Below are 23,862 nucleotides of genomic sequence, written 5' to 3' on the forward strand. Positions count from 1 at the left end.
CGTAAGGTACACAGCATTCAGAGGTGCAGCAGCCTCCAAGCTCCATTGATTGTTGCCATGTGGGACTATTGGCCCCAGTGTCACTTGATATTCCTATTTGTAAGGAAAAGCCAGAAATCCAGATTTTTATGTGAAATGTCACAATTTTGGGATTATAGCTTGGGAAATATTTAAACATTGTTCAGAGGACAGCCTGGGTGGCTCAGTGGTTTAGTGCCGCCTCAGCCCAGGGCCTAATCCTGGAGATCCGGGATCGAGTCCCATGTCGGGCTCCCTGCATGGAGCCTGCTTCTCCCTCTGCCTGTCTATCTGTCTCTCTTGAATAAATAAATAAAATCTTAAAAAAAAAAAAAAAACATTGTTCAGAGCAAACAAAACCTCATCCCAGGCAAGAAACAACTTAGGACTGTTGAAAAGCATGACCAAACCCAAATCAGACTGCCATATGGACCCCAAAGTCATGACAGCTCTTCTCATGACAGGAAAACTGGAAGAATTGTCTAATCAGTTGAACCGCAATCGAGAAGAGGAGGGAACACAAAGAAAGTAAGTGTTAACGTGTATGTTCTTCAAGTCCATGCTCATGTAATGCTTTTCTTTTCTGGAATTGTGGAAGATAACCAAGATATGTTAATAAGGCAAAAAAGCAAGGTGCTGATTGAGGTATATATTACCATTCAGATGTGAAAGAAAGAAACACATATGTACACACAACACACACACACACACACACACACACACGGGAGAACATATAAGAATCAAAACATTGCTTGGTTCCAGGGAGGGTAATTGGATGGCTGGTACACAGGGAAGGCGAGAGAACCTACTTTTCACCATGTACCCTCTTATTCCCTTAGAATGTTGTGCCGCACACAGGGATTGTGTGTTCAAAAAACTGATGAAATAAGATTGTGTGAGAGAGAACAGATTTTCTCATAGCAGACCATTTAGGATAAGGCTTGAAATCCATGTTTAGAGAGTCTTCTCTGATAATCCCCTCAAATTTGCATCTTGACCAGCAGAGGGCCTGGTGCTGTGGTGGGACCTTGCAACGAAGCCGTCTTGCTGCCAATTCACTGACATACTCACTTTGCAGAGTGATACATGGACGTCCTATGTCCTAGAGAGCATTTTGAGTCATGTGACTTTATTGGTAGGATGGGGATGAAATGAGGGCCCCAAACTGTAGGAAAGCGGTGAGACACAGTCTGGGATCTCTTTTGACAAGCTACTACTCCTCTTCTTTCTGACCCCTGCCTTTTTGAGAGTCTGGTCCCCAGGCCTTTCACAAAGGAGATAATCACTGGGCTTGTGGTCATAAGGGTGTGAGTGGGCGTGGATGTCCAGGGGGAACAGTCAACATCTTTTGGCAGAATGGAGGCAAGAATCTCTTAACAGGTTAGAGACACCGGTACAGTCGTGGACAATTTTATACCCAGCCAGCCCTGATCTTCACCCCCACGCCCCTGCTTCAAGGACATTGCTATTCAAGTACTATTCACTTTACACAAAAATTGGCCAAAGGATTTTTCTGTCTTGAAAATAATCAGTGTTTGCTCTGACAATGAGTCACTTGTCCATGATGGTCAAACAGATACCAAAATTTCCTCTTTTTCTCAGGACCATAGAGGCCCAAAATGAAATACACATCAAAGAGAAAGAGAAGCTGATCAGTAAGATTCAAGAAATGCAGGAGGCCAGCGAGCACTTGAAGAAACAATTTGAAACTGAAAGTGAAGTCAAGAGTACTTTCCGGCAGGAAGCGTCTCGTCTAACTATGGAAAACAGGGTAAGAAGTTTTCCAACTTTTTTTTTTTCAACTTGTTAATAGATGATATGTGCAGGTGTCACCAAAAGCAGGGAGGGACCACCTAAAACATACGATGAACGGCTATAGACCAAAAGCCACTTCCGTCAGAGCAATCTGTATCCCTATCTCAGCAGACAGGTGGCCTCTGATGTGGCAACCTGCTGCCAGGGAGCCTTGGGGACTTTTACTGGCCTGACGAGGGGAGTGTCCGATAAAGCGAAGAGATGATAAGGAAAGAGATGAGCACTGTCCCATGAATGGCACCCATTGAGATGACGATGTTCTGGTCTAGAGCAAGCCTTTCCCTTTTAAAGAGACATGCTTGTTTTGGGGCTATGCCCTCCCTACAATTTTTCTAGTCAAAATGTTCCTCTATGAAGTGACCATGATGGCAGATGACAAATGTTTTAAATCGTTAAAGTCTTCATCAAATTGTAAATGCCCTTGTCAAAATGAAATCGGTCGAGTCTAAGTCAGGCCCCAGCAATTCTTTTGGAAATTTTTGGTGCGTGAAGCACCACAGTGGTAGATGGGTCACTTTCCTGGGAGTTGGACATGCTCAGACTCCCTCCAGGCCTGGCGAGCTCCAAGACTGTAACCAGAAAAGGACTTCCCGGGGCAATGGTCAGCAGCCTGGACAGGCCTACAGGCCTTACACTCTGTTGTCAGGGTGCCCCATTTCTTGTCTCACAGGAAAACCATGATAGGGTAAAATCATATCTTGTAGTATCAGGATTTAACTTTAAACGGGTAATTATATCCAAAGGAATCCAAAGAGTTTAACATTGAATAGAAAGTAACACATTCCAGTCAGGGAGACCTAGATAGTAAACATCTTTTTCTGAGGGGGCTACAACTTCCTCAGAGGATGGCCTCCTCAGGTCATACCAGATAAGCAACTGCCTGCTGAACTTGTGTGAGAGGTTGTCCTGCCTTCTGCACTGGTGCCTACGTGTAGGTCCCTGGGGTCTTAGCTGGAGCCAGTCGTAAGTGAGGGGGTAGGTAGGTGGCTCATGTATGTTGCACATCTTGTCCCATGTGAACATTTGCTCTCTCACCATGAGCATGTGGCTCTAGGTTTTGTCAGTCCCTGAGTTGTGTGGGATTCATGTGCGTTGGTTTCTGATGCTCCAGTGTCAGAGGAAGGTGCGGTGCAGTCCCACCGAGTGCCTTTCCTCAGGATCCCCTCTGTGTGTGTGGCTCTGTTCCCAGGCAGGACAAAGCAATGCTGCTGCTTCCACCATGTGCTTCGCTGGGGAACAATCATAGCAATGTGTTCATTCTAATAGAGTATTCCCAACCCAGTGAGTGACCTCAGTGTCATAAATGAACAGGTTAATACACAACAAAAGAATATAATTTCTGTATATTAGGTGGTGGATGCTACCCACAAATGAGACTTACCTGTGTTTCTAAGATCTACCATAACAATTACCACAAACTGGGTGGCTTAAAACAACAAAAAATTGTTCTCTCACAGTTGTGAAAAACAGAAGTCCAAATTCAAGGGGACAGCAGGGCCACACTCCTCCAAAATCTCTAGGGGAGAGGGGCAAGATGGCGGAAGAGCAGGGTCCCCGAGTCACCTGTCCCCACCAAATTACCTAGAAAACCTTCAAATCATCCTGAAAATCTACGAATTCGGCCTGAGATGTAAAGAGAGACCAGCTGGAACGCTACAGTGAGAAGAGTTCGCGCTTCTATCAAGGTAGGAAGACGGGGAAAAAGAAATAAAGGAACAAAAGGCCTCCGAGGGGGAGGGGCCCCGCGAGGAGCCGGGCTGAGGCCGGGGCGAGTGTCCCCAGGACAGGAGAGCCCCGTCCCGGAGGAGCAGGAGCTGCACCAACCTTCCCGGGCGGGCGGAAAGGGGCTCGCAGGGAGTTGGAGCAGGACCCAGGAGAGCGGGGATGCCCTCAGGCTCCCTGGGACACTAACAGACACCTGCGAGCGCAGGAGAGTGCTCCGAGCTCCCTAAGGGCTGCAGCGCGCACGGAGGGACCGACCGGAGCAGCTCGGAGGGGCTCGGGCGGCGGCTCCGCGGAGGGGGCTGCGGGGCGGGAGCGCGAATCCCACAGCGCAGGCCTCGGAGCACAGGGCGCCGGGACACAGCCCAGGATCCGGCCTCCCCCCGGGACAGGCAGAGGCCCGGAGGGCCCAGGACAGCAAGGACGCTCCTGCCCCGAGCTGAGCAGATCAGCGGCCCCGCCCCGGAGCCTCCAGGCCCTGCAGACGGAGAACCGAGAGCCCCAAGCCCCGTAGTTCCTGCGGAGGCTGAATCCAGGCTTCCAGAGTTGCCATAGCAACTGCGGCTGTTCCTCCTGGGGCCTGACGGGGTAAACAACCCCCGCTGAGCCCTGCAGCAGGCAGGGGCAGAGCAGCTCCCCCAAGTGCTAACACCTGAAAATCAGCACAGCAGGCCCCTCCCCCAGAAGACCAGCTGGACGGACCAGTGATACTCCCCCGTGTTCCAATACAACTTGTTTTTGGCCACTCTGCACTGAGCAAAATGACTAGAAGGAAAACCTCACTTCAAAAGAAAGAATCAGAAACAGCCCTCTCTCCCACAGAGTTACAAAATCTGGATTACAATTCAATGTCAGAAAGCCAATTCAGAAGCACTATTCTACAGCTACTGGTGGCTCTAGAAAAAAGCATTAAGGCCTCACGAGACTTCATGACTGCAGAATTTAGATCCAATCAGGCAGAAATTAAAAATCAATTGAATGAGATGCAATCCAAACTAGAAGTCCTAATGACGAGGGTTAACGAGGTGGAAGAACGAGTGAGTGACATAGAAGACAAGTTAATGGCAAAGAGGGAAACTGAGGAAAAAAGAGATAAACAATTAAAGAACCATGAAGACAGATTAAGGGAAATAAATGACACTCTAAGGAAGAAAAACCTACATTTAATTGGGGTTCCCGAGGACGCCGAAAGGGACAGAGGGCCAGAATATGTATTTGAACAAATCCTAGCTGAAAACTTTCCCAATCTGGGAAGGGAAACAGGCATTCAGATCCAGGAAATAGAGAGATCCCCCCCTAAAATCAATAAAAACCGTTCAACACCTCGACATCTAATAGTGAAGCTTGCAAATTCCAAAGATAAAGAGAAGATCCTTAAAGCAGCAAGAGACAAGAAGTCCCTGACTTTCATGGGGAGGAATATTAGGGTAACAGCAGACCTCTCCACAGAGACGTGGCAGGCCAGAAAGGGCTGGCAGGATATATTCAGGGTCCTAAATGAGAAGAACATGCAACCAAGAATACTTTATCCAGCAAGGCTCTCATTCAAAATGGAAGGAGAGATAAAGAGCTTCCAAGACAGGCAGGAACTGAAAGAATATGTGACCTCCAAACCAGCTCTGCAAGAAATTTTAAGGGGGACTCTTAAAATTCCCCTTTAAGAAGAAGTTCAGTGGAACAATCCACAAAAACAAGGACTAAATAGATATCATGATGACACTAAACTCATATCTGTCAATAGTAACTCTGAACGTGAATGGGCTTAATGACCCCATCAAAAGGCGCAGGGTTTCAGACTGGATAAAAAAACAGGACCCATCTATTTGCTGTCTACAAGAGACTCATTTTAGACAGAAAGACACCTACAACCTGAAAATAAAAGGTTGGAGAACCATTTACCATTCAAATGGTTCTCAAAATATATCCTAAAAACTATAGAACACTTCTGAAAGAAATTGAGGAAGACACAAAGAGATGGAAAAATATTCCACGCTCATGGATTGAGCAGAATTAATATTGTGAAAATGTCAATTTTACCCAGGGCAATTTACACGTATAATGCAATCCCTATCAAAATACCATGGACTTTCTTCAGAGACTTAGAACAAGTTATTTTAAGATTTGTGTGGAATCAGAAAAGACCCCGAACAGCCAGGGGAATTTTAAAAAAGAAAACCATATCTGGGGGCATCACAATGCCAGATTTCAGGTTGTACTACAAAGCTGTGTTCATCAAGACAGTGTGGTACTGGCACAAAAACAGACATATAGATCAATGGAACAGAACAGAGAACCCAGAAGTGGACCCTGAACTTTATGGTCAACTAATATACGATAAAGGAGGAAAGACGATCCACTGGAAGAAAGACAGTCTCTTCAATAAATGGTGCTGGGAAAATTGGACATCCACATGCAGAAGAATGAAACTGGACCACTCTCTTGCACCATACACAAAGATAAACTCAAAATAGATGAAAGATCTAAATGTGAGACAAGATTCCATCAAAATCCCAGAGGAAAACTCAGGCAACACCCTTTTTGAACTTGGCCACAGTAACCGGAGAAGGACAAACAGTGTATGTTCTCATTCATTTGGGAATGATAATGGAAAGGAATATAAGGGAAGAGAGAAGAAATGTGTGAGAAATATCAGAAAGGGAGACAAAACATAAAGACTTCTAACTCTGGGAAATGAACTAGGGGTGGTGGAGGGGGAGGAGGGCGGGGGGTGGGGGTGAATGGGTGACGGGCACTGAGGGGGACACTTGACGGGATGAGCACTGGGTGTTATTCTGTATGTTGGTAAATTGAACACCAATAAAAATTAATTTATATAAAAAAATAATAATAAAAAAAAATCTCTAGGGGAGAATCCTGCCTTGCTTCTTCCAGCTGCTGGTGGCTCCCACACCCCTTCATTTGTGGCAACATAACCCCAACCTCTGCCTGTGTCTTCATATGGCTGTGTCTCTCTCTGTCCTTTTCTGTCTATTAGAAGGAGACTAGATTTAGGATCCATCCCAATCCAGTATGATCTAATATTGATCCTTAGTCTAATTGCAACTCTAAAGACTCTATTTCTAAATAAGTTCACATTCTAGGGTTTTAGGTAGACATGAATTTTTGAGGAGACACTATTTGAACCACTACATAATTTTGGAGTCAAAGAAAAAATCCTTATTAAAAAAGGGGAAAAAATAGTGATCATCTCACCATTTATCAAAGAAATTCAAAATTAAAACTACATGTTATTGTTGCCCTTCAAGTTATAGAGATCTTATGGTGCCAGTGAAAATACCTGGCAGTGGGCACTGTCACACATGGTTTCCAGGGATAGCAATTGGCATCAACTTTCTCAGAGGTAATGTGGAGGCAAATAATAACCTTTGGATTCACATTCTTTTTGACTCAGTAATGCAACTTCTAATATCTTATTATCCTAAGTAATTAGATATAGTAACAAAGATTTTTGTTCAGAGTGGGATCACAGTAAAAAAAATGCATGTCCAACAGTAGTGGGTAGAACAAGTTGTTGTATATCATATGACTTAGGTATTAAAATGACAGCTTGTGTATATTATCAATGACATGGGAATGTGTCCTCAATATAATAAGAAAAATATAGAATTGAAAACTTCATATGCAGTATGATCACAATTCTATAAAATGTGCAGGTGCCAGATTAGAAAAGAAAGAAAGGAATGAAATCAAAATGTGAACAGTGGTTTCCTCCAGGTTCTTGTTGACTGGTAACTTTTATTTTTAGATGTATTTTAGGATGGACTGAGACAAAAGGGAAGAAACTGAAGTTCCTAACATGTTTAGCCAGAGACCCAGAATTGTAGCAGAGGAGAGGTGGCCAAAGAGTGGAAACAGCACAGTCTCCCTTGGCACCAAGAGTCCCCAGAGAGCCCGTGGCTATAGTGGCTGTACGTGGGACACTGTGGGATGAGAAGCCTGAATCCTTTCTGGGTCAAAGCCCTTGGAATTCAGAAAGAACCTAAACACTCTACCCTTTCTAAGAAATATTTGTAGGCATCCAGGACTCTGCTGGTTCTTGAGCCAAATTTAGTATGGGCAGGGCCACCTCTTTATCATGAAGGAAATGCAAAACCAGGACCCAAATCTCTGAAGTTTCTCTGCCTCAAGCTTCTGATATCCAGAGAACCATTTTCACACATTCATATTTTTCAATTCTCTCTGACAGGCATTACTTTAAGGGAAAAATAGATCAAGATCAATATTGCATATCCATACAGTAGGATATTATTCAGTCACAACAAGGAATGAAGTCCTGATGCATGCTTGAAACTGATGAGCCTTGAAAACATTATGCTAAGTGAAAGAAGCCAGACCCAAAAGGCCACATATTGTATGATTTCCCTTATGGTCAGTGTCCAGAAGAAGCAAATAATAAAGGGTCAGAAAGTAGATTGGTGATTATCAAGGACAGGAGGGGACTAGGGAAATGTTACAGGTTTCTTTCTGGTGTGACAAAAGTGTTCCAGAATTAGATGATGGTGATGGTTGCCACCATATAGCTGACTTTAGAAAAGCACTGAGTGTACACTTCAAACGAGTGAATTGCATGGTATATGAATTATAGCTTAATAAAGCTGTTACCAAAACACAGATTGATGCTTCTAAGCTAATGTCTTTGTTTGTTTTGAATCTGTAGGATCTTGAAGAAGAGTTAGACATGAAGGACAGAGTGATCAAGAAGCTACAAGATCAAGTCAAGACTCTAACCAAGACGATTGAAAAGGGTAGGAAAAATAACATTCTCTTTCCTACCTTTTGAACTGTTGGCTAAGGTTAGCATGCATTGTTTGTTTCCTGATGTGGCCCAGAGGCTCTGAAACTCAAAGGAATAATTCTCAACTGGGGGATGTGGGGGATGGGTTGGGGCTCAGTGATGGGCTAATGGAAAGATCCTTTGGCCAGAGGATAACTCACCAGCCCTCAGATAATTCCAGATGCACTCATGTCATCTTAAGGGATGCCCTGTAATGAATACTTTTAATCTCTTCTGTGATTAACTCTCTCCTTTTAAAAATGAAACTGTGAACAAGTTTCAAATATAACTGCTTTGAAAGTCTCTTCCTCTCCCAGTTACATAGGATCAATATCTCCATTTCTATTAGAAGAGAGAAGAGATCTAAGAAGATAGACAGTAGTCCTGAACATGGACTGAACTTCACACTTTGAATGCCCTCGTGAGCTCCTAAGGAAAGGACCCCATGACTTTCTTTCCCCCGGCTGTTACTGAATCAGTGAACTTAGCTGACTTCTCTCTTCTATGCTCTTGATTCTTATTGCATATTGCTTCCTCTTCCTCCCAATCTGGATCACTAAGGCTGTACCTCCAACTGCTCCTTTTTCTGCATTCATTTCTTTGAAGAGCTCCTTTATTGGTATTTATTCCACTCTCACTTCAATCTCAAAATATCCACCACCAACATGAGGATCCTTCTCCTTCAATAATTAATGATAAATGTCAGTCTGCCTCATGAGGGCAAGGACCATGTCTGTCCTTCCCAAGCCCCCATAAGTGTCCCCATTGGAATGGATGGATGAACCACCATCTCAACACACAGACTTCCAAAATCTACCTCCCACCTCTCACCTCTTTTCCGGAGTCCTGGCTCCTTTTTGCCTCCAAAATACTTTCTTTGCCTTTCTATTACCTCTTCCAACCCCACGTGTCTAAAGTGGAATACATCAGCTTCCCTTCCTATATTAGTTATCTATTGTCATATAACAAACTATCTTGAAATTTAGCAACTTAAAACAATGCATGCTTAGCAACACACAGATTCTGAGAGTCAAGAATGTGGGAGCAACTTAGCTGTGTGGTTCTCTGAGCACCATCAAGTCGTCAGTAGGGACACAGTCACCTCAGGGCTTAGTGGGCTGTAGCATCTGCTTCCAGGCTCAGCCACATGACTCTTGGTAGGAAGCCAACATCTTTTGAACTCTCCGTAGGTGTCGTTCACTTCCAGAGTCCCTGCAAGAAACAAGCCCAGATACAAGTCACCACATTCAAGAATACCCAAACTGTAATGTCCTTATCAGATGTGTCTGCTTTATTTGTTGTTCATCCAGGTCCAGATGCAGGGTACCAATCAGACATCATGCTTACCATAAACAGTATTGCTTAGTAAAATGGTTGACCTTCTACCTTTATTAGTCTCCAAGAGAAAAGAGCTAGTATGTTAGCAGGAGAATTTTTTTTTTTAAGCAGGAGAAATTCTTATAGAGTAATAAGGAAGTTCTGTTAACTCGCTACCTGTGCCACCTTCTTTTTCACCCACCAGACCCTACTCACCCTTCTCGGCCCAACTACCGTGCTGCCTCCTTGATTTGTTAAGAGTTCCAGCCACTTCTGTGTGAATTCTTACAGCTCCTGTATTAATTTCTTATGGCTGCTGTAACAAATCAGCATAAAATTAGTGCTTAACACAACACAGATTTGTTATCTTACAGTTCTGGAGGCCAGAAGTCCAATACGGTTTTCATGGAGTTAAAAATCAGTATGTCAGCAGGGCTGTGTTCCTTCTGCAGGCTTTTGGGGAGAGTCTTTTCACTTATCTTTCCAGCTTCTAGAGCCCACCCACATTTCTTGGCTTATGCGTCCCTTCCTCTCTCTTCCAGCTCAACAGTATAACATCTTCAAAATCTTTCTGACTCTTGGGATGCCTGGGTGGCTCAGTGGTTGAGCGTCTGCGTTTGGCTCAGGGCATGATCCCAGAGTCCCAGGATCGAGTCCCACATCGGGGTCCCTGCATGGAGCCTGCTTCTCCCTCTGCCTATGTCTCTGCCTCTCTCTGTGTGTCTCTCATGAATAAATAAAAATCTCTATAAAAAAAAATCTTTGACTCCTAACCTCTGTTTCTGTCATTACATCTCATCTCAGAGTGGACATGAATCTTTGGCGACGAGAGGGCAGACTCTGGCCCACCCAAAGATGTCCACATCCCAATCCCCAGCACTTATACGGCAAAGGAGATTTTACCAATGTGATTAAATTAAGGATCTTGCGATGGAGGAGATTACCCAGGCTTATTAGGTAGACCCAGTACAATCATAAGGGACCTTATAAAGAGTGGCAGGAGTGCCAGCATGAAAGAAGGCGATGTGACAACAGAAGCAGAGGGGGGCCATGGTGATAGAAGCAGAGGTCAGAGTGATGTGGCCACAAGCCAGGGGATTTGGGCAGCCTCTGGAAGCTGAAAAAGGCAAGAAACGATTCTTCCCTAGAGCTTCCAGAAGAACTCGAGCTCTACTGACACTTTGATTTCAGTCCTTCATATGAGATCCACTTCAGTCTTCTGAGCTCCTGCACTGTAAGATGGGAAAATCTGTGGTATCATAAGTCACCAAGTTTGTGGTAACTTGTTAAAGCACGTAGGAAACTAATACGGCCCCCTTAGGATCCTGCAGTTTAGTACTTATCTCACCAACTGTTTCATAATCTTGTTTCCTTGACTGTGGCATCAGTATCGTGAAAACAGAAGCAGTATCTTGGCTTGCTTTCTCCACACTGTGCTGGATTCACACCAGCACTCATCAGGATCCCTTCAAGGATAACTTCACCTTTTTGGCAGCAGCTTTACTCATTGATATACTCGCAAATATGAATCACTACCAGAGGAATTCTTCAGGATTAATAAAGTTTCCATATACCTGAAAGCCACAAGCGTTCATGTGCCAGCCAGCTGGAATGGGGTGGGAAGACAGCATAGTCTCATTATAAAGCCTATGAAAGCTGTTTCTGTGAATTTAGCTGATTTTTTGCCTCTGCCTACAGGCAATGATGTGCACTTGTCCTCAGGACCTAAGGAGTACCTTGGAATGCTGGAATACAAGACAGAAGATGAGGAGAAGCTCATTCAAAACCTCATTCTTGGTAGTGAGACCCGGAACTCTGAATGTTTGTCTGTCAGTCGTTGCTACCGTCCTGAGTGGGGCAGTAGCTTCTCTTCCTCCACTGCTGCTTCTCCTAGCCCAGATCTTCTCAACCTCAGCACTAGTGACCAGATCATTCGTTGTTGGGGGGGAGGGGGGGTGGCGGCTATGCACTGTAGGATATTAAGTAGCATCCTTGACTTCTACCCTCTAGAAACCAGTAACAACCTCTAGTCATGACAATAAAAACCATCTCCAGACATGGCAAACATCCCAAGGGAGCCAGAATTGCCCTCAGTTAAGTGCTGCCCTAACCCCTTCCAGAGTCTGATCATAGAACCCAGATAGGAGACACATCCTGTCATTTTTGTGTCTTAGCACAGGAGTTATGGTGGAAGTAACTGTGACTCCTTGTTCCATTTGACTTCTGTTGAGAATTTTATTTGCAGGCAATTTGATGGGGGCTTCCCAGCCACTCCTACAGGGATGTTCTAGTATACACACAATGGTTGGTGGTCTCAGAGCCAATCTTACTAGACTGTACCATGAAAATCACATGGTTTTCCAGTGGCAGAGAGAAAAGCTGCCTTTCTATCAGCTGGTCTCAAGATCTTAAAGCAGCAAAGCAATGTGGAGCCTAACTTCCTCTTCTTCTAAGTGACCCCCTCCAGAGCACATGAGCACCTGTACCCTGTCCTTTCTACCCTCACTGGTGCACACCCATGGGGAATCTCCATCCCCCTGGTTTATGCAGCTGTGGGGAGGTTTGCTTACCTTAGTCCATTCTATGAAGTTTACCCCTCCTCCCCCTGCCATTCTCTTCTCCTTGAGGCCAGTGAGGCCTCCTCTGCAGGACTATTAATGTGTCTGTTTTCCTGATTCAAGGCGGGTGCATGTGATCACTGAGATCATATCCCTCATCATAGAGGCTGGAGTCAGGTGCATGGACTTGGGGTTTCTCCCTTACATTGGAGGTCTGAAATCCAGGGTCTCCATGCTAGGGAGAAGCACGAACTCCAACTAAAATTCAACCTTTTAAAAAAAGACAAAGTACTGTACAAATGAGAAGTGAGAGGATCACATGGTGCCGGCATATTTTTGCCAGGAAGAGCTAGACTAAATTCCTGAAAGAGTAAAGGCATCCCTAGGCATTCAGGTGTGCATCAGGACAGGAAAGCAAATAAGCCCTGTCCTATGGTCAGAGGCTCCTTATGGGGAGAGCTCACGATGAGCTGTCGTCCTCATCAACCCTTTCTGTACCAGACCTGAAGCCTCGTGGTGTGGTGGTGAACATGATCCCGGGACTGCCAGCTCACATCCTGTTCATGTGTGTGCGCTACGCAGACTCCCTCAACGACGCCGGCATGCTCAAGTCCCTTATGAACAGCGCCATCAACGGCATCAAGCAGGTGGTTAAGGTAGGAATGCCTTTGACACTGGCCCTCGGTATTTTGGTTGCTTTCAGAACCCCTTAAGGATTCATCCTTGGCGCACCTCTGGTCTTCGGTGAAGCACGAGATACCTCAGACTAGTCTCAGGCCCACTCAGTCAAAGAAGCCAAGCTGTTTGGAAGAAACAAGTTTGGTTAGGGATTCCCAAGGCTACAGATAGGCCAACAGAACTCAGAGCCTTACCTTGAAGACCACAACCTGGTAGCCACCACCCCCATTGCTCCTACCCCTTCAGGGTGTGAGATGCTGGGCCATGAGGATTCATTATTCGTCAGGAGTAGAAAATTAACATTTGTCTGGTGTTGAGTGTTTTCTGGTAGCTATTTTCATGAGAGCCACCAGAGTGCCTTTGGAAAGGGCCCGCAGAAATTGATGTTTTCCCTGCCCATAATTTCATAAGATGGGTTTCCTTAGGGCATGCGCGCATTGTGCCCCAGGCCACAGGCACACAGCGTTTGCCTCATCTTGCTGCTCTGGAACGTATAAATATTTAGAAAGTAAACGATGCACAGCGTGCGGAGTATAAATCCTTTCCCACCACCATCTCCCATCCTGGCTTCCCCAGTGACTCCCTGCCCTCTGCCTTTGTGGGGGTCCGGGACCTGACCCTCCCCACTCCAGCACACAGCACACTAAAGCAGCCCCCACATATCGTGTAGTCTCTCTGCCTTTCCGACCCTACCCCGTGCCCCAACTGCCAGGGGGTTTGCTTACTCTGGCAGGCTCCACCGGGTCCTGCCATCTGGCTTCCACCCCTGTCACTCCACAGAAAGATAACCAGACATTCCTCCTGCTAAATCCAAGGTTTTTTCCTTAATTTTTGTCCTCCTCTAATGGACTGAAGCATTAGGCACGCTTCTTTGAAACTCTCCTGCTGCGTTCCTCAAGCCCCAGGACTTTGCCAGTTTTCCCCTTACCTCTGACCACCAGGCCTCTACCTTCTCTGTTCCTCTTCCTGCAGCCCCACAAGCAGGGCTGTTCTCCCCGGTGGAGTCCTGGATTCCGAGCTCTTGTCTCTGCACCTCTTTCCTTCAAGGACAGCATTCTCCCCCCTTCTCAGGAGACTTTCTCAGCTGCCCTCTCTCGCCAGTGTCTTTCCACCCTCTGAGCTCTGGTATAACCCATGTACAGGTGCTCAGCCACCTGTTTCATCATGTCCCCTGGATATCATGTTATCAGTGACATTCCTCCTGGTCACAATGTGAACTCTGGGCTCATCTTTACCAGGCATTCCCGCAGTGCCTGCCTCAAGTTTCATAATAGGTGACATAACCTCTACAGAAATACTTTGCAAACCAGATCCTGCTAAATAAATGTAAGAGCTCATTGTTACACTATATACGTAATAAAACCTTTGGTGAATAAAAGAATTCACTTTGGTCAAAAGCCACCAGCTAACCCAAACAGGTAAGATACATCTGTTTTTGGCTCAAAGGTACCAGTAGTCATCAAATCCAACTCTATCTTTTTTTTTTTCTTTTTTTAAGGAAAATTTAGAAGACTTTGAGATGCTATCTTTTTGGCTTTCCAATACATGTCATTTTCTCAACTGCCTGAGGCAGTACAGTGGAGAAGAGGTACGGACATTTGCCTGCTCTGTGTTCTGTGCTGACTGCTGGTCTAGAACTTCCTTGTGAGCCAGAGCTCACCACAGGGAGTGGGGACATGCCTGGCTCCAGGGGCAGCCTCTGCTCCAGAGGGCTTCCTGGTTTCCTTCTTAGCCAGGAGGCCAACTTCACATCACTGGTTGGACAGAAGTCATAGTCAGAAGACTTACAGAAAGAGGCCTGGACCGTGGGCATGATACTAGGCCTCAGTCTCCCTTGAGTTTTAAATCAGTGAGGTAGGGGAGCCTGGGTGTCTCAGTCAGTTAAGCATCTGCCTTTGGTTCTTCAGAGCTCTTCTCTCTGCAGGATTCCAATCATTCCTCCACAATCTGTATATCCTTTGCCATTCTGACTCTGCTCCCAAGGGGCTAGCATCATAAAGGAATCCTCCCTCTTCAAATACCCACAGAACAAAATGTCATTGACCTGAAATAACAAAGTGGCTTCTGGGATTTTCCCTGCCCTCCCAAATGTTTGTACCGTTAATGGTCCCACCAGCAGTACAGGAAGTTTCCAGCGTCATACCTTCATCAACACTTGATATTGAAGTCATCTAATTATTTACCAATCTCATTGCTATAAAATGGTACTGTGTTGACTTAAATTGCAATTATCTGATCACTAATGAGATCAGGAATCATTCCATGTAGGGGCACATACGTGGCTCAGTTGGTTGAGCATCAGAAGCATCTACTCAGGTCATGATCTCAGGGTCAAGAGATTGAGCCTACATAGGGCTCCGTGATCAGCAGGGAGTCTGCTGGAGATTCTCTGTCTCTCTCTCTGCCCTTAACCCTGCTCATTCACACACACACACACACACACACACACACACACACTTTCTCTAAAATAAATAAATCTTAAAAAAAAAAAAGGAATCACTCCATGTGCTCACTGATCATTTGGGTTTCTGTTCAAATTGCCTACTGACATCAGTTCTCCATTTTTTTAGAAGCTATTTTTTTTAAAGATTTTATTTATTTATTCATGAGAGACAGAGAGAGACAGAGACACAGGCAGAGGGAGAAGCAGGCTCCCCACAAGGAGTGCAATGCAGGACTTGATCCTGGACCTCAGGATCACACCCTGAGCCAAAAGCAAGGTGCTCAACTGCTGAGCCACCCAGGCATCCCTTGACTTTTTTTTTCTTATTGATTCATAGGAGATATTTACATATCACGGATAAACTGTGGCTTGTCTTATAATTTTCTTTATGGGGTCTGTTGTACACAATTTCTGAACTGTGGTGTATCAATCCTATTCATTTATGATGTGTGTTTTAGTGTCTTGTTCAGGAAATTCTTCCCTGCCCTGAGACCATGAACTTGTTCTCTTACTTTCTTCTGAACCTGTATAATTCAAATTTAGAGCTCACAATTATGTTTTTATCTATCCAGAATTGGTGTGATTATTTATCCCATGATGTGTGAGATAATGATTTCATATCTTCTTCCGGGTGGCTAGCCAATTGTCCCAATAAAGGAAAAGTAAAACTAAATACAGAAGTAACTCTACTAGTACTATAGAACAAAAGGAGAAATAAGTAAAGAAAATCCAACGTTTGACTAAAAGGAATACCAAAAGAAGCAGGGGGCACAGCCCAGTCCATTTAAGACAAACTGGTATGTGTGAGACATTAATGGAAGAGGATATTATTCAATACCATTTATTTGTTGATGTTTTCTTTGCGCCCCCCACCATGTACTTTTCCCAGTCTGCATGTTTTTTTTTTTCAATTACTATATTTTTCACTTATATTTCAATGGTGCTTTTTCACCTCTGCCTCTTATCATTACATGCTCTTCTTAATGCTCTCTTTTTCTTTTATCTCTTTGAACATGTTGAACCTACTATATTAGTCTGATTGGGCTGTTATAATGAAATATCACAGACTACAAAGCTTTTAAACTACAGAAATTTATTTTCTCACAGTTCTAGAGGCCTGAAGTCTGAGACCAGGGTGCCAGCATGGCTGGTTCCTGGTGAGAGTTTTCTTCCGGACTCTGTATCTCTTAATAAACGGACACTAAACCTGACAGATTAGGGCTTCACACTTAGAACCTCTTTTGATCTGAATTACTTTATTACAGGCCCCTTCTCCAAATACAGCTGCACTGGAGGTGAGGGCTCCAACATATGAATTTGGGAGCGTCACGAACATTTAGTCCATAACACACATTTTTAAAAATTTCAGATTGATCAATGTTCTGTAATCATTAAGTCATGAATCTCATGCATTGCACCAACTGACCTCTTACAGCTCTTTGTTTCTGTAGGTGCTTTGTAGGTTTTTTGATGAGCTTCCATGGGAGTTATCTTCCACTGTATTCTGTAGGTGCTGGGGGCACATATTTGTAGGGTGAGGAGGGAGTACAGTGACAGTTACTTATAGAAAAGAGGTGGCACCACCAACATGCAGAATTCATTTGAGACATTAGGCTTTAAAGTATAAGAGCTGATTAGAACATCATTAGTAGAGATAGTATTTTAATTTCCTACATGTCTATATCATTCTAATATTTATATGCTCACATTACTTTCAGGAATTCATGAAGCTCAATAGTCCAAATCAGAATAAGAATTGCTTGAACAACTTTGACCTTTCAGAATACAGACAGATTCTTAGTGATGTGGCTATACGAATATATCATCGGTTCATTGTTGTAATGGAAAACAACATTCAGCCAATAATAGGTAAGAAAAGAATAGATGACCAAAAAATATTTACGGTAGCACTGAGACCTTAAGAAAGTAAGTTCAAAAAAATAAAAAATAAAAAAATAAATAAAAAAAGAAAGTAAATCCAGTATAAGGAATGTTTACAAAGAATATAATCTTAAAACCAGAAAAACTTAATTGTGTGAATGTCTACTTTTTAATTCTTTTTAACTGCTTGAAATGACTGCTTTATAAAAGTACATGGTTCATAGGGATGCCTGGGTGGCTCAGTGGTTGAGCATCTGCCTTTGGCTCAGGGCGTGACCCTGGGATCCGGGATTGAGTCCTGCATCAGGCTCCTTGCGGGGAGGGGGCGGGGGGCCTGCTTCTCCTTCTGCCTGTGTCTCTGCCTCTCTCTGTCTCTCATGAATAAATAAATAAAATCTTTTTTAGAAAAAAGTACATGATTCATAGTTTCCTACCTGTAAGGCTGATTCACCCTGAAGGGAAAGACTGGTGAGACCTGCTACTACTTATGTAGCTAATCTTAGGTCATGACTAAGTGTGTTTGAAATCTTAAAGTCCCCCCTCAAATTCTTGTATACTTTCTTCAATTTTCTGAAGTTTAAGTACTTCAGGCTTTAAATGGTCCCAGACCATGAGTTATGATGTTAACCTGCTCCCTTTCCTGTGAAGTTGAAAGAAGAGGCGCTCCAAGCCTCCAAGCAGAGCTGCTGCCCTGTCCTAAGCAGCCCTGCCCTCCAGCCACCTCCTGCCCCACAAGCTCCCCAGTCCTGGATCCTCTCTCCCTGTCACAGCCGAGGCCCCTGCTAACCCTCACGGAAAATGTCCCACCTTGGAAAAGATCCAAGAGAGCAATGGAAAATGTCCTCTGGTTGTCTCCACTGTGTGTGCAAGAAATGCTTGTGTCTTCCTGTGTTAGTGCCCGGCATGCTGGAGTACGAGAGCCTGCAGGGCATTTCTGGCCTGAAGCCCACAGGCTTCCGGAAGCGCTCGTCTAGCATAGACGACACGGATGCCTACACCATGACCTCCGTCCTGCAGCAGCTGAGCTACTTCTACAGCACCATGTGCCAGAACGGCCTGGACCCCGAGCTGGTGCGGCAGGCGGTGAAGCAGCTCTTCTTCTTGATCGGGGCAGTCACCCTGAACAGCCTCTTCCTGCGCAAGGACATGTGCTCCTGCAGGAAAGGGATGCAGATCAGGTAAGGCCCAGAATCCGCTCAGGCCGGGGGGGGGGGGGGGGGGGGGGGGGGCCGCGGGGAAGAATGCTCTTGACCTCCAGGGCCGCACGCTGAGCCCCTGCGCCGGGCCGCGCTCGAGGGTGCGGGGCGAGAGGCCTCTCGGGCCAGGACGATGAAGTCGCCAACAGGTGCTGCAGAGAAGAGCAATCGTCGATGTCGTCGTGGACAAGTTAAGCCCGAGAGCTGTGCACTGAGCGATTTAACTGGGAGAAGGACGTTCCAGGCAAGGGGAAACGAGGCGGGCAAAGGCAAGGTGGGGGAGCTGAGTGGGGCGCCCCCCTCCCGCTGTAGTAGGAAGCTCTGTCTGGATCAAGCAGAGGTTTGCTTGGGGAGCAGCAGGACCAATGTCCCGAGGACATGATGAGCCACACTTTTGGAGTGTGTCAACTTTTCTTGATCTCTTGGTTGAGGAAACACAAGCCCTGAGCTATCCTAAGGGTTAACGCTGCCACGTGACTAGGAATAGACCAGATATTTAAGATTTTGGTAATTTGAACAGGGATTTGATACCTGCGTGTGGCATGAGAAGCTGAGGTCATGTTGATGACAGTGATGTAAGGGGAGATGGCAAAGTACCTTAAGCCAAGAGATAAACGAGGCATCCATTAAACCGTTTTAGCATTAATGAAGTTTGGAGTTGGACACCCCCACCACCAGGCTGGCGAATCCCAGGACACCAAGTTGTGGTTTTCAGATAAGAAGGAGTATTCTGAAGGGCTGGCCTTTGTCGATCTTTTTCTCGTCCTTGAGAAAGGAAAGGGTTTTATTTATTTCACAAGCTCAAAGCAGAAAGCCCTGTAGGCCTCTGAGGTAGGATTCAACCCTATTCAAAGTAAACCTGTAAACCTCAATGTGCCATTTGAGCCTTGACTATAAGGCAATTCTCATTCCTTCTGTGGGTCTCCACAAGGGAGGATGGTCATGAGCAGGACACACGCCTCTAGGTCCTGTGACAGCTGCCCAGGGGATAAGCCACATCTGTCCCCATAGGTGCTCAGCGCTTTCTTCTTTCACCAATTGAAAGTGGTCATCCGAGAAGTAATCCCCTTACAGTGTGTTGCTCTGAGTAGCACATGCATTTGACAGAGATTTGTTCACTCAGATATTTATTAAGCTCCTGCCATAAGCAAGGCCCATAAGGATTTGAGGTGGCTTTACAATGAAACACAAGCCATGAAATAATAAGACATGAATACAAGTAGGAAATCAAGACCAAAGGGGAAAAAATCATAAACACTGGACAGAGTAGCTTGAAAACCATTTCTGGGCTTTCTGGCTGGCAGGACAGAATGCCAGACATTGCCAGCAACCTGGTCTCGTTGAGTCTGGTGAGCCAGGTATTCCCAGGGAAGAAAGAGATAAAGATTTTCCTAATTACTTTTTCGTCCCTAATCATGAATTATAAAAATAAGATTTTTAAAAAAGATTTATTTACTTATTTATTTATTTATTTATTTATTCATGAGAGACAGAGAGAGAGAGAGAGGCAGAGACACAGGCGGAGGGAGAAGCAGGCTCCATGCAGTGAGCCCGATGTGGGACTCGATCCCGGGACTCCAGGATCATACCTTGGGCTGAAGGCAGCGCTAAACCACTGAGCCACCCAGGGATCCCTAAAAATAAGATTTCATGGAGAACTTTATCCCACAGTCTCTGCAGTAGCATTTTTTTTTAAATTTTTTTTTGTTTGTTTTATTTATTTATGATAGGCACACAGTGAGAGAGAGAGAGGCAGAGACATAGGCAGAGGGAGAAGCAGGCTCCATACACTGGGAGCCCCACGTGGGATTCGATCCTGGGTCTCCAGGATCGCGCCCTGGGCCAAAGGCAGGCGCTAAACCGCTGCGCCACCCAGGGATCCCTGCAGTAGCATTTTTACAGCAAGTTTTGCTGCAGCTGTTTTGCCCAGTGATCTTTGATAAAAGCCCCCATAGGGTGACAGTTCTGTCAGGAACCAGAATAAGGTGACCCAAGGATATAACACTGCTTGCTGGACTAAGGGAACTGGAGAAGAACATGAAAGGCATTGATTTGGGCCTGAAAGGACAGATAGAATTTTAGGAGATGCAGACTTGGAGGAATGAGCACAAGCCTCAGTGAAGGAAAACTGATGGAGTTGAATGGAATGCCAGGGGGGTTCCAAAGAAAAAGTGGAATGCCAGCGTGAGCAAGGCGCACTCTAGTCTCTCAGCAGTCATAGCATAGCCACCACAGATTGGATTTTTTCCAAGCTAAACTTGGAATTCAATTTCTTTAATAGTCATAGGACTATTCAGGTTACATATCTCATCTTAGATGAGTTTTTTTTAAGGGATCAGTGCACTTCATCTAAGTTGTTGAGTTTCTGTGTGTAGAACTATTAATGATATTTTCTTATTATTTTACTTTCTGCAGAATTTTCAGTGATATCCCCCCACTTACATTCCTATATTGGTAATCTGTGTCTTCTCTTTTTATCTTGATCCATCTTGCTAGAGGTTTATCAATTTTACTGATCCTTTCAAATAACCAGTTTTTGCTTTCCCTGATTTTTCTCTATTTTAAAATTTTTAATTGATTTCCAATACTGTATTATTTCATTCCTTCTGCTTACTTTGGACTTATTTTGCTCTTTTTCTAGTTTCTTCAGGTAGAAGCATTGGTTATTGACTCTGAGAACTCTCTTTTCTAACATAAGCATTTAATGCTATAAATTTCTCTCCAAGCACTAACTTTATCCCACCATTTTTGAGATGCTGTATTTTCTTTTTTGTTGAATTGAAAATAATTTATAACTTCCTTGGAGTCTTACTCTTTGACCTGTGGATCATTCAGAAGTATATGGTTTCATATCCAAGTATTCAGAGACTTTCTTGCTGCCTTTCTGTTACTGACTTTTAGTTTCATTCCATATGTTCAAGGAATGTATTCTGTTAGTCACACTCTTGGAAACAGAAGGTAGAATGGTTTTTGCCCAGGACTGAAGAGAGAGGGGAAAGGGGAGGTGTTGTTCTATGGATATAGAGTTTAAGTCTACAAGATGAAAGAGTTCTGTTGCGTAATGTGGTACATACAGTTAAAACTTGTACCATACACTTAAAAATGGTTAAGATGGTAAATTTTATGTGTGTCTTTATCATAATAAAAAAAACATCTCAAGGTGCACAGAGGTTGAAAATGTACCATAGATTAAGACACCAGAGTCACCAACCATCCCACTTTGCCTGAGACTTTCTCAGGTTTATTTGTTAAATAAAAACTTCTAAATATTTTTACATTAAAAAAAAACTTTGTATGATTTTAATTCTTTTTAAATTTATGAAGATTTGCTTTTATGACCCAGAATATGGTCTGTTTTTGTGAATATTCCACGTGCAGTTGAAAGGTATATTCTGCTGCCATTGGGTGGAATGTTCTATAAATGTCAATTAGACCCATGGTTGATGGGTGTTGATGGTATCTTTCATTCCTGCTATACCCTTGATTTTCTGTGTATTAATTCTGTTGACTACTGAGAAGAGTAGAAGTCTCCAACTGTAATTTTGAATCATATGTTCTTTCAGTCTGTCAGTTTTTGCTCCATATATTTTGAGGCTCTGTTGTTAGGTGCATACACATTAAGAATCGTTATATCTGGGATGCCTGGGTGGCTCAGTGGTTAGGTGTCTGCCTTCGGCTCAGAGCATAATCCCGGGTGCAGGGTTCGAGTCCCATATCGGGCTCCCTGCAGGGAGCCTGCTTTTCTCTCTGTCCATTCTCTGCCTCTCTCTCTGGGTCTCTCATGAATACATAAATAAAATCTTGAAAAAAAGAAGAATCGTTATGTCTTCTTGGTGAGTTGACCATCCTAACGTTATACAGAGTCCTCCTTTATCCCTCTAATGGTAATCTTCTCTCCTCTGAAGTCTACTTTATCTGAAAGCCTACTTTTTCTTTTGATTAGTGTTTTCATAGTGTATCTTTTCTCATCTTTTTACTTTTAACCTACCTGTATCATATATGAAGTGACTTTCTTAGAGGCAGCATATATCAGGGTCTTGTTTTGGTTTGGGGGTTTTTTAAGCCAGTCTGACAATCTGTACTTCTCAATTGGGGTGTTTAGCCCATTTTAACTTAATGTAATTATTGATATGTTTAGATATAAGTCTACCATTTTATTATTTTCTACTTGCCTCTTCTGGTTTTTATTTCTCTGTTCTCCTTTCTCTGCCTTCTTTTGAGTTCTTTGAACATTTTTGGTACCCCTTTTAAATTTATCTACTCTCGGGGTGCCCAGGTGGCTCAGTCAAAAGTTAAGTGTCAAACTCTGGATTTTGTCTGGTCATGATCTCAGTGTTGTGAGATGGAGCCCCATGACAGGCTCTGCGCTGGATGTGGAACCTGCTTAAGATACTCTCTCTCTTTCCCTCTGCCCCTTCCCCTCTCTAAAAAAATTTATATACTGTGTTTTTACTATATATCTTTGTATTTTTAAAGTATTTTGTAGGATTACACTATATATATACTTAAGTTTTAAGTCTATTTATTTAGTTATTTTTAAGTTAGGCTCTGTGCCCAACATGGCACTTGAACTCACCACCCTGAGATCAAAACCTGAGCTGAAATCAAGAGGCAGATGCTTAATTGACTGAGCTACCCAGGTGCCCCTTATTCTATATTAGAATCATTATCTTAACCGTATCAAGTGGAATGTAGGAAGCTTACCATCACATAGGCCCCTTTTTCCCTTTACATTATAGTTGTCTTATGTATTGTATCTAGAGACATCAAAAATTCTGCTAGATAATGTTGTAATTTTCATTTAAATAATCTAATATATTTTAAGACGCTCATTTGAAGAACTATTATATTTACCCACATATTTACCATGTCTGTTACTCCTTCATTCCTAATATTCCAAGTCTTATTTTTTTCCTCAGAATCTCATTTTGGTGTCAGGAAGGTATCTTCTGCCTGAAGAAATTCTTTCAGGAGTCCTTATACAGCAGGTTCACTGGCAATACTTAGTTTTCTTTCATCTGAAAATATCTTCATTTCATTTTCATTCCTGAAGTATATTTTGTGATATAGAATTCTGGATTGACATTCAGTTTTGTCATCACTTTAAAGACATGAAACATTTTCCATGGTTTCTGATGAGAAATGTCAGGTTATTTGAATTATTGTTTCTTTACAAGTAATGCATGATTTTTCTCCGATTGCTTTCATGATTTTTTTTTGTCTTTGATTTTCCACAGTTTAATTAGGATGTGTTTGGGCATGGATTTCTTTGGGTATGACCTATTTGAGATTCCCTGAGCTTTTTGAATCTGTAGGTTCATACATCTCACTAAATCTGGGAACTTTTCAGTCATTTCTTCAAATATTTTGTCTGTGCCACAATTTCTCCTTTCCCCTGGAATGTCAATAACACAAATGTTAAATCTTCATTATTGTTCA

At 43.7% G+C, this 23,862-nt stretch overlaps 1 protein-coding gene across 1 annotated transcript in view; it reads left to right on the forward strand.

The window, feature by feature from the left end:
- Window positions 1-23,862, forward strand: part of MYO5C (myosin VC) — a 97,134-nt gene that overhangs the window by 65,299 nt on the left and 7,973 nt on the right. The window contains exons 31-38 of the mRNA XM_055320192.1: window positions 483-546; window positions 1,621-1,789; window positions 8,234-8,321; window positions 11,366-11,464; window positions 12,727-12,881; window positions 14,402-14,491; window positions 17,065-17,215; window positions 18,123-18,405. Coding sequence (XP_055176167.1) covers window positions 483-546; window positions 1,621-1,789; window positions 8,234-8,321; window positions 11,366-11,464; window positions 12,727-12,881; window positions 14,402-14,491; window positions 17,065-17,215; window positions 18,123-18,405 — 1,099 coding nt within the window. The remainder of the gene's footprint in view (window positions 1-482; window positions 547-1,620; window positions 1,790-8,233; window positions 8,322-11,365; window positions 11,465-12,726; window positions 12,882-14,401; window positions 14,492-17,064; window positions 17,216-18,122; window positions 18,406-23,862) is intronic.

This window comes from Nyctereutes procyonoides, unplaced genomic scaffold, assembly GCF_905146905.1.
Source record: "Nyctereutes procyonoides isolate TBG_1078 unplaced genomic scaffold, NYPRO_anot_genome, whole genome shotgun sequence".
In the NCBI taxonomy this organism is placed as follows: domain Eukaryota; kingdom Metazoa; phylum Chordata; class Mammalia; order Carnivora; family Canidae; genus Nyctereutes; species Nyctereutes procyonoides.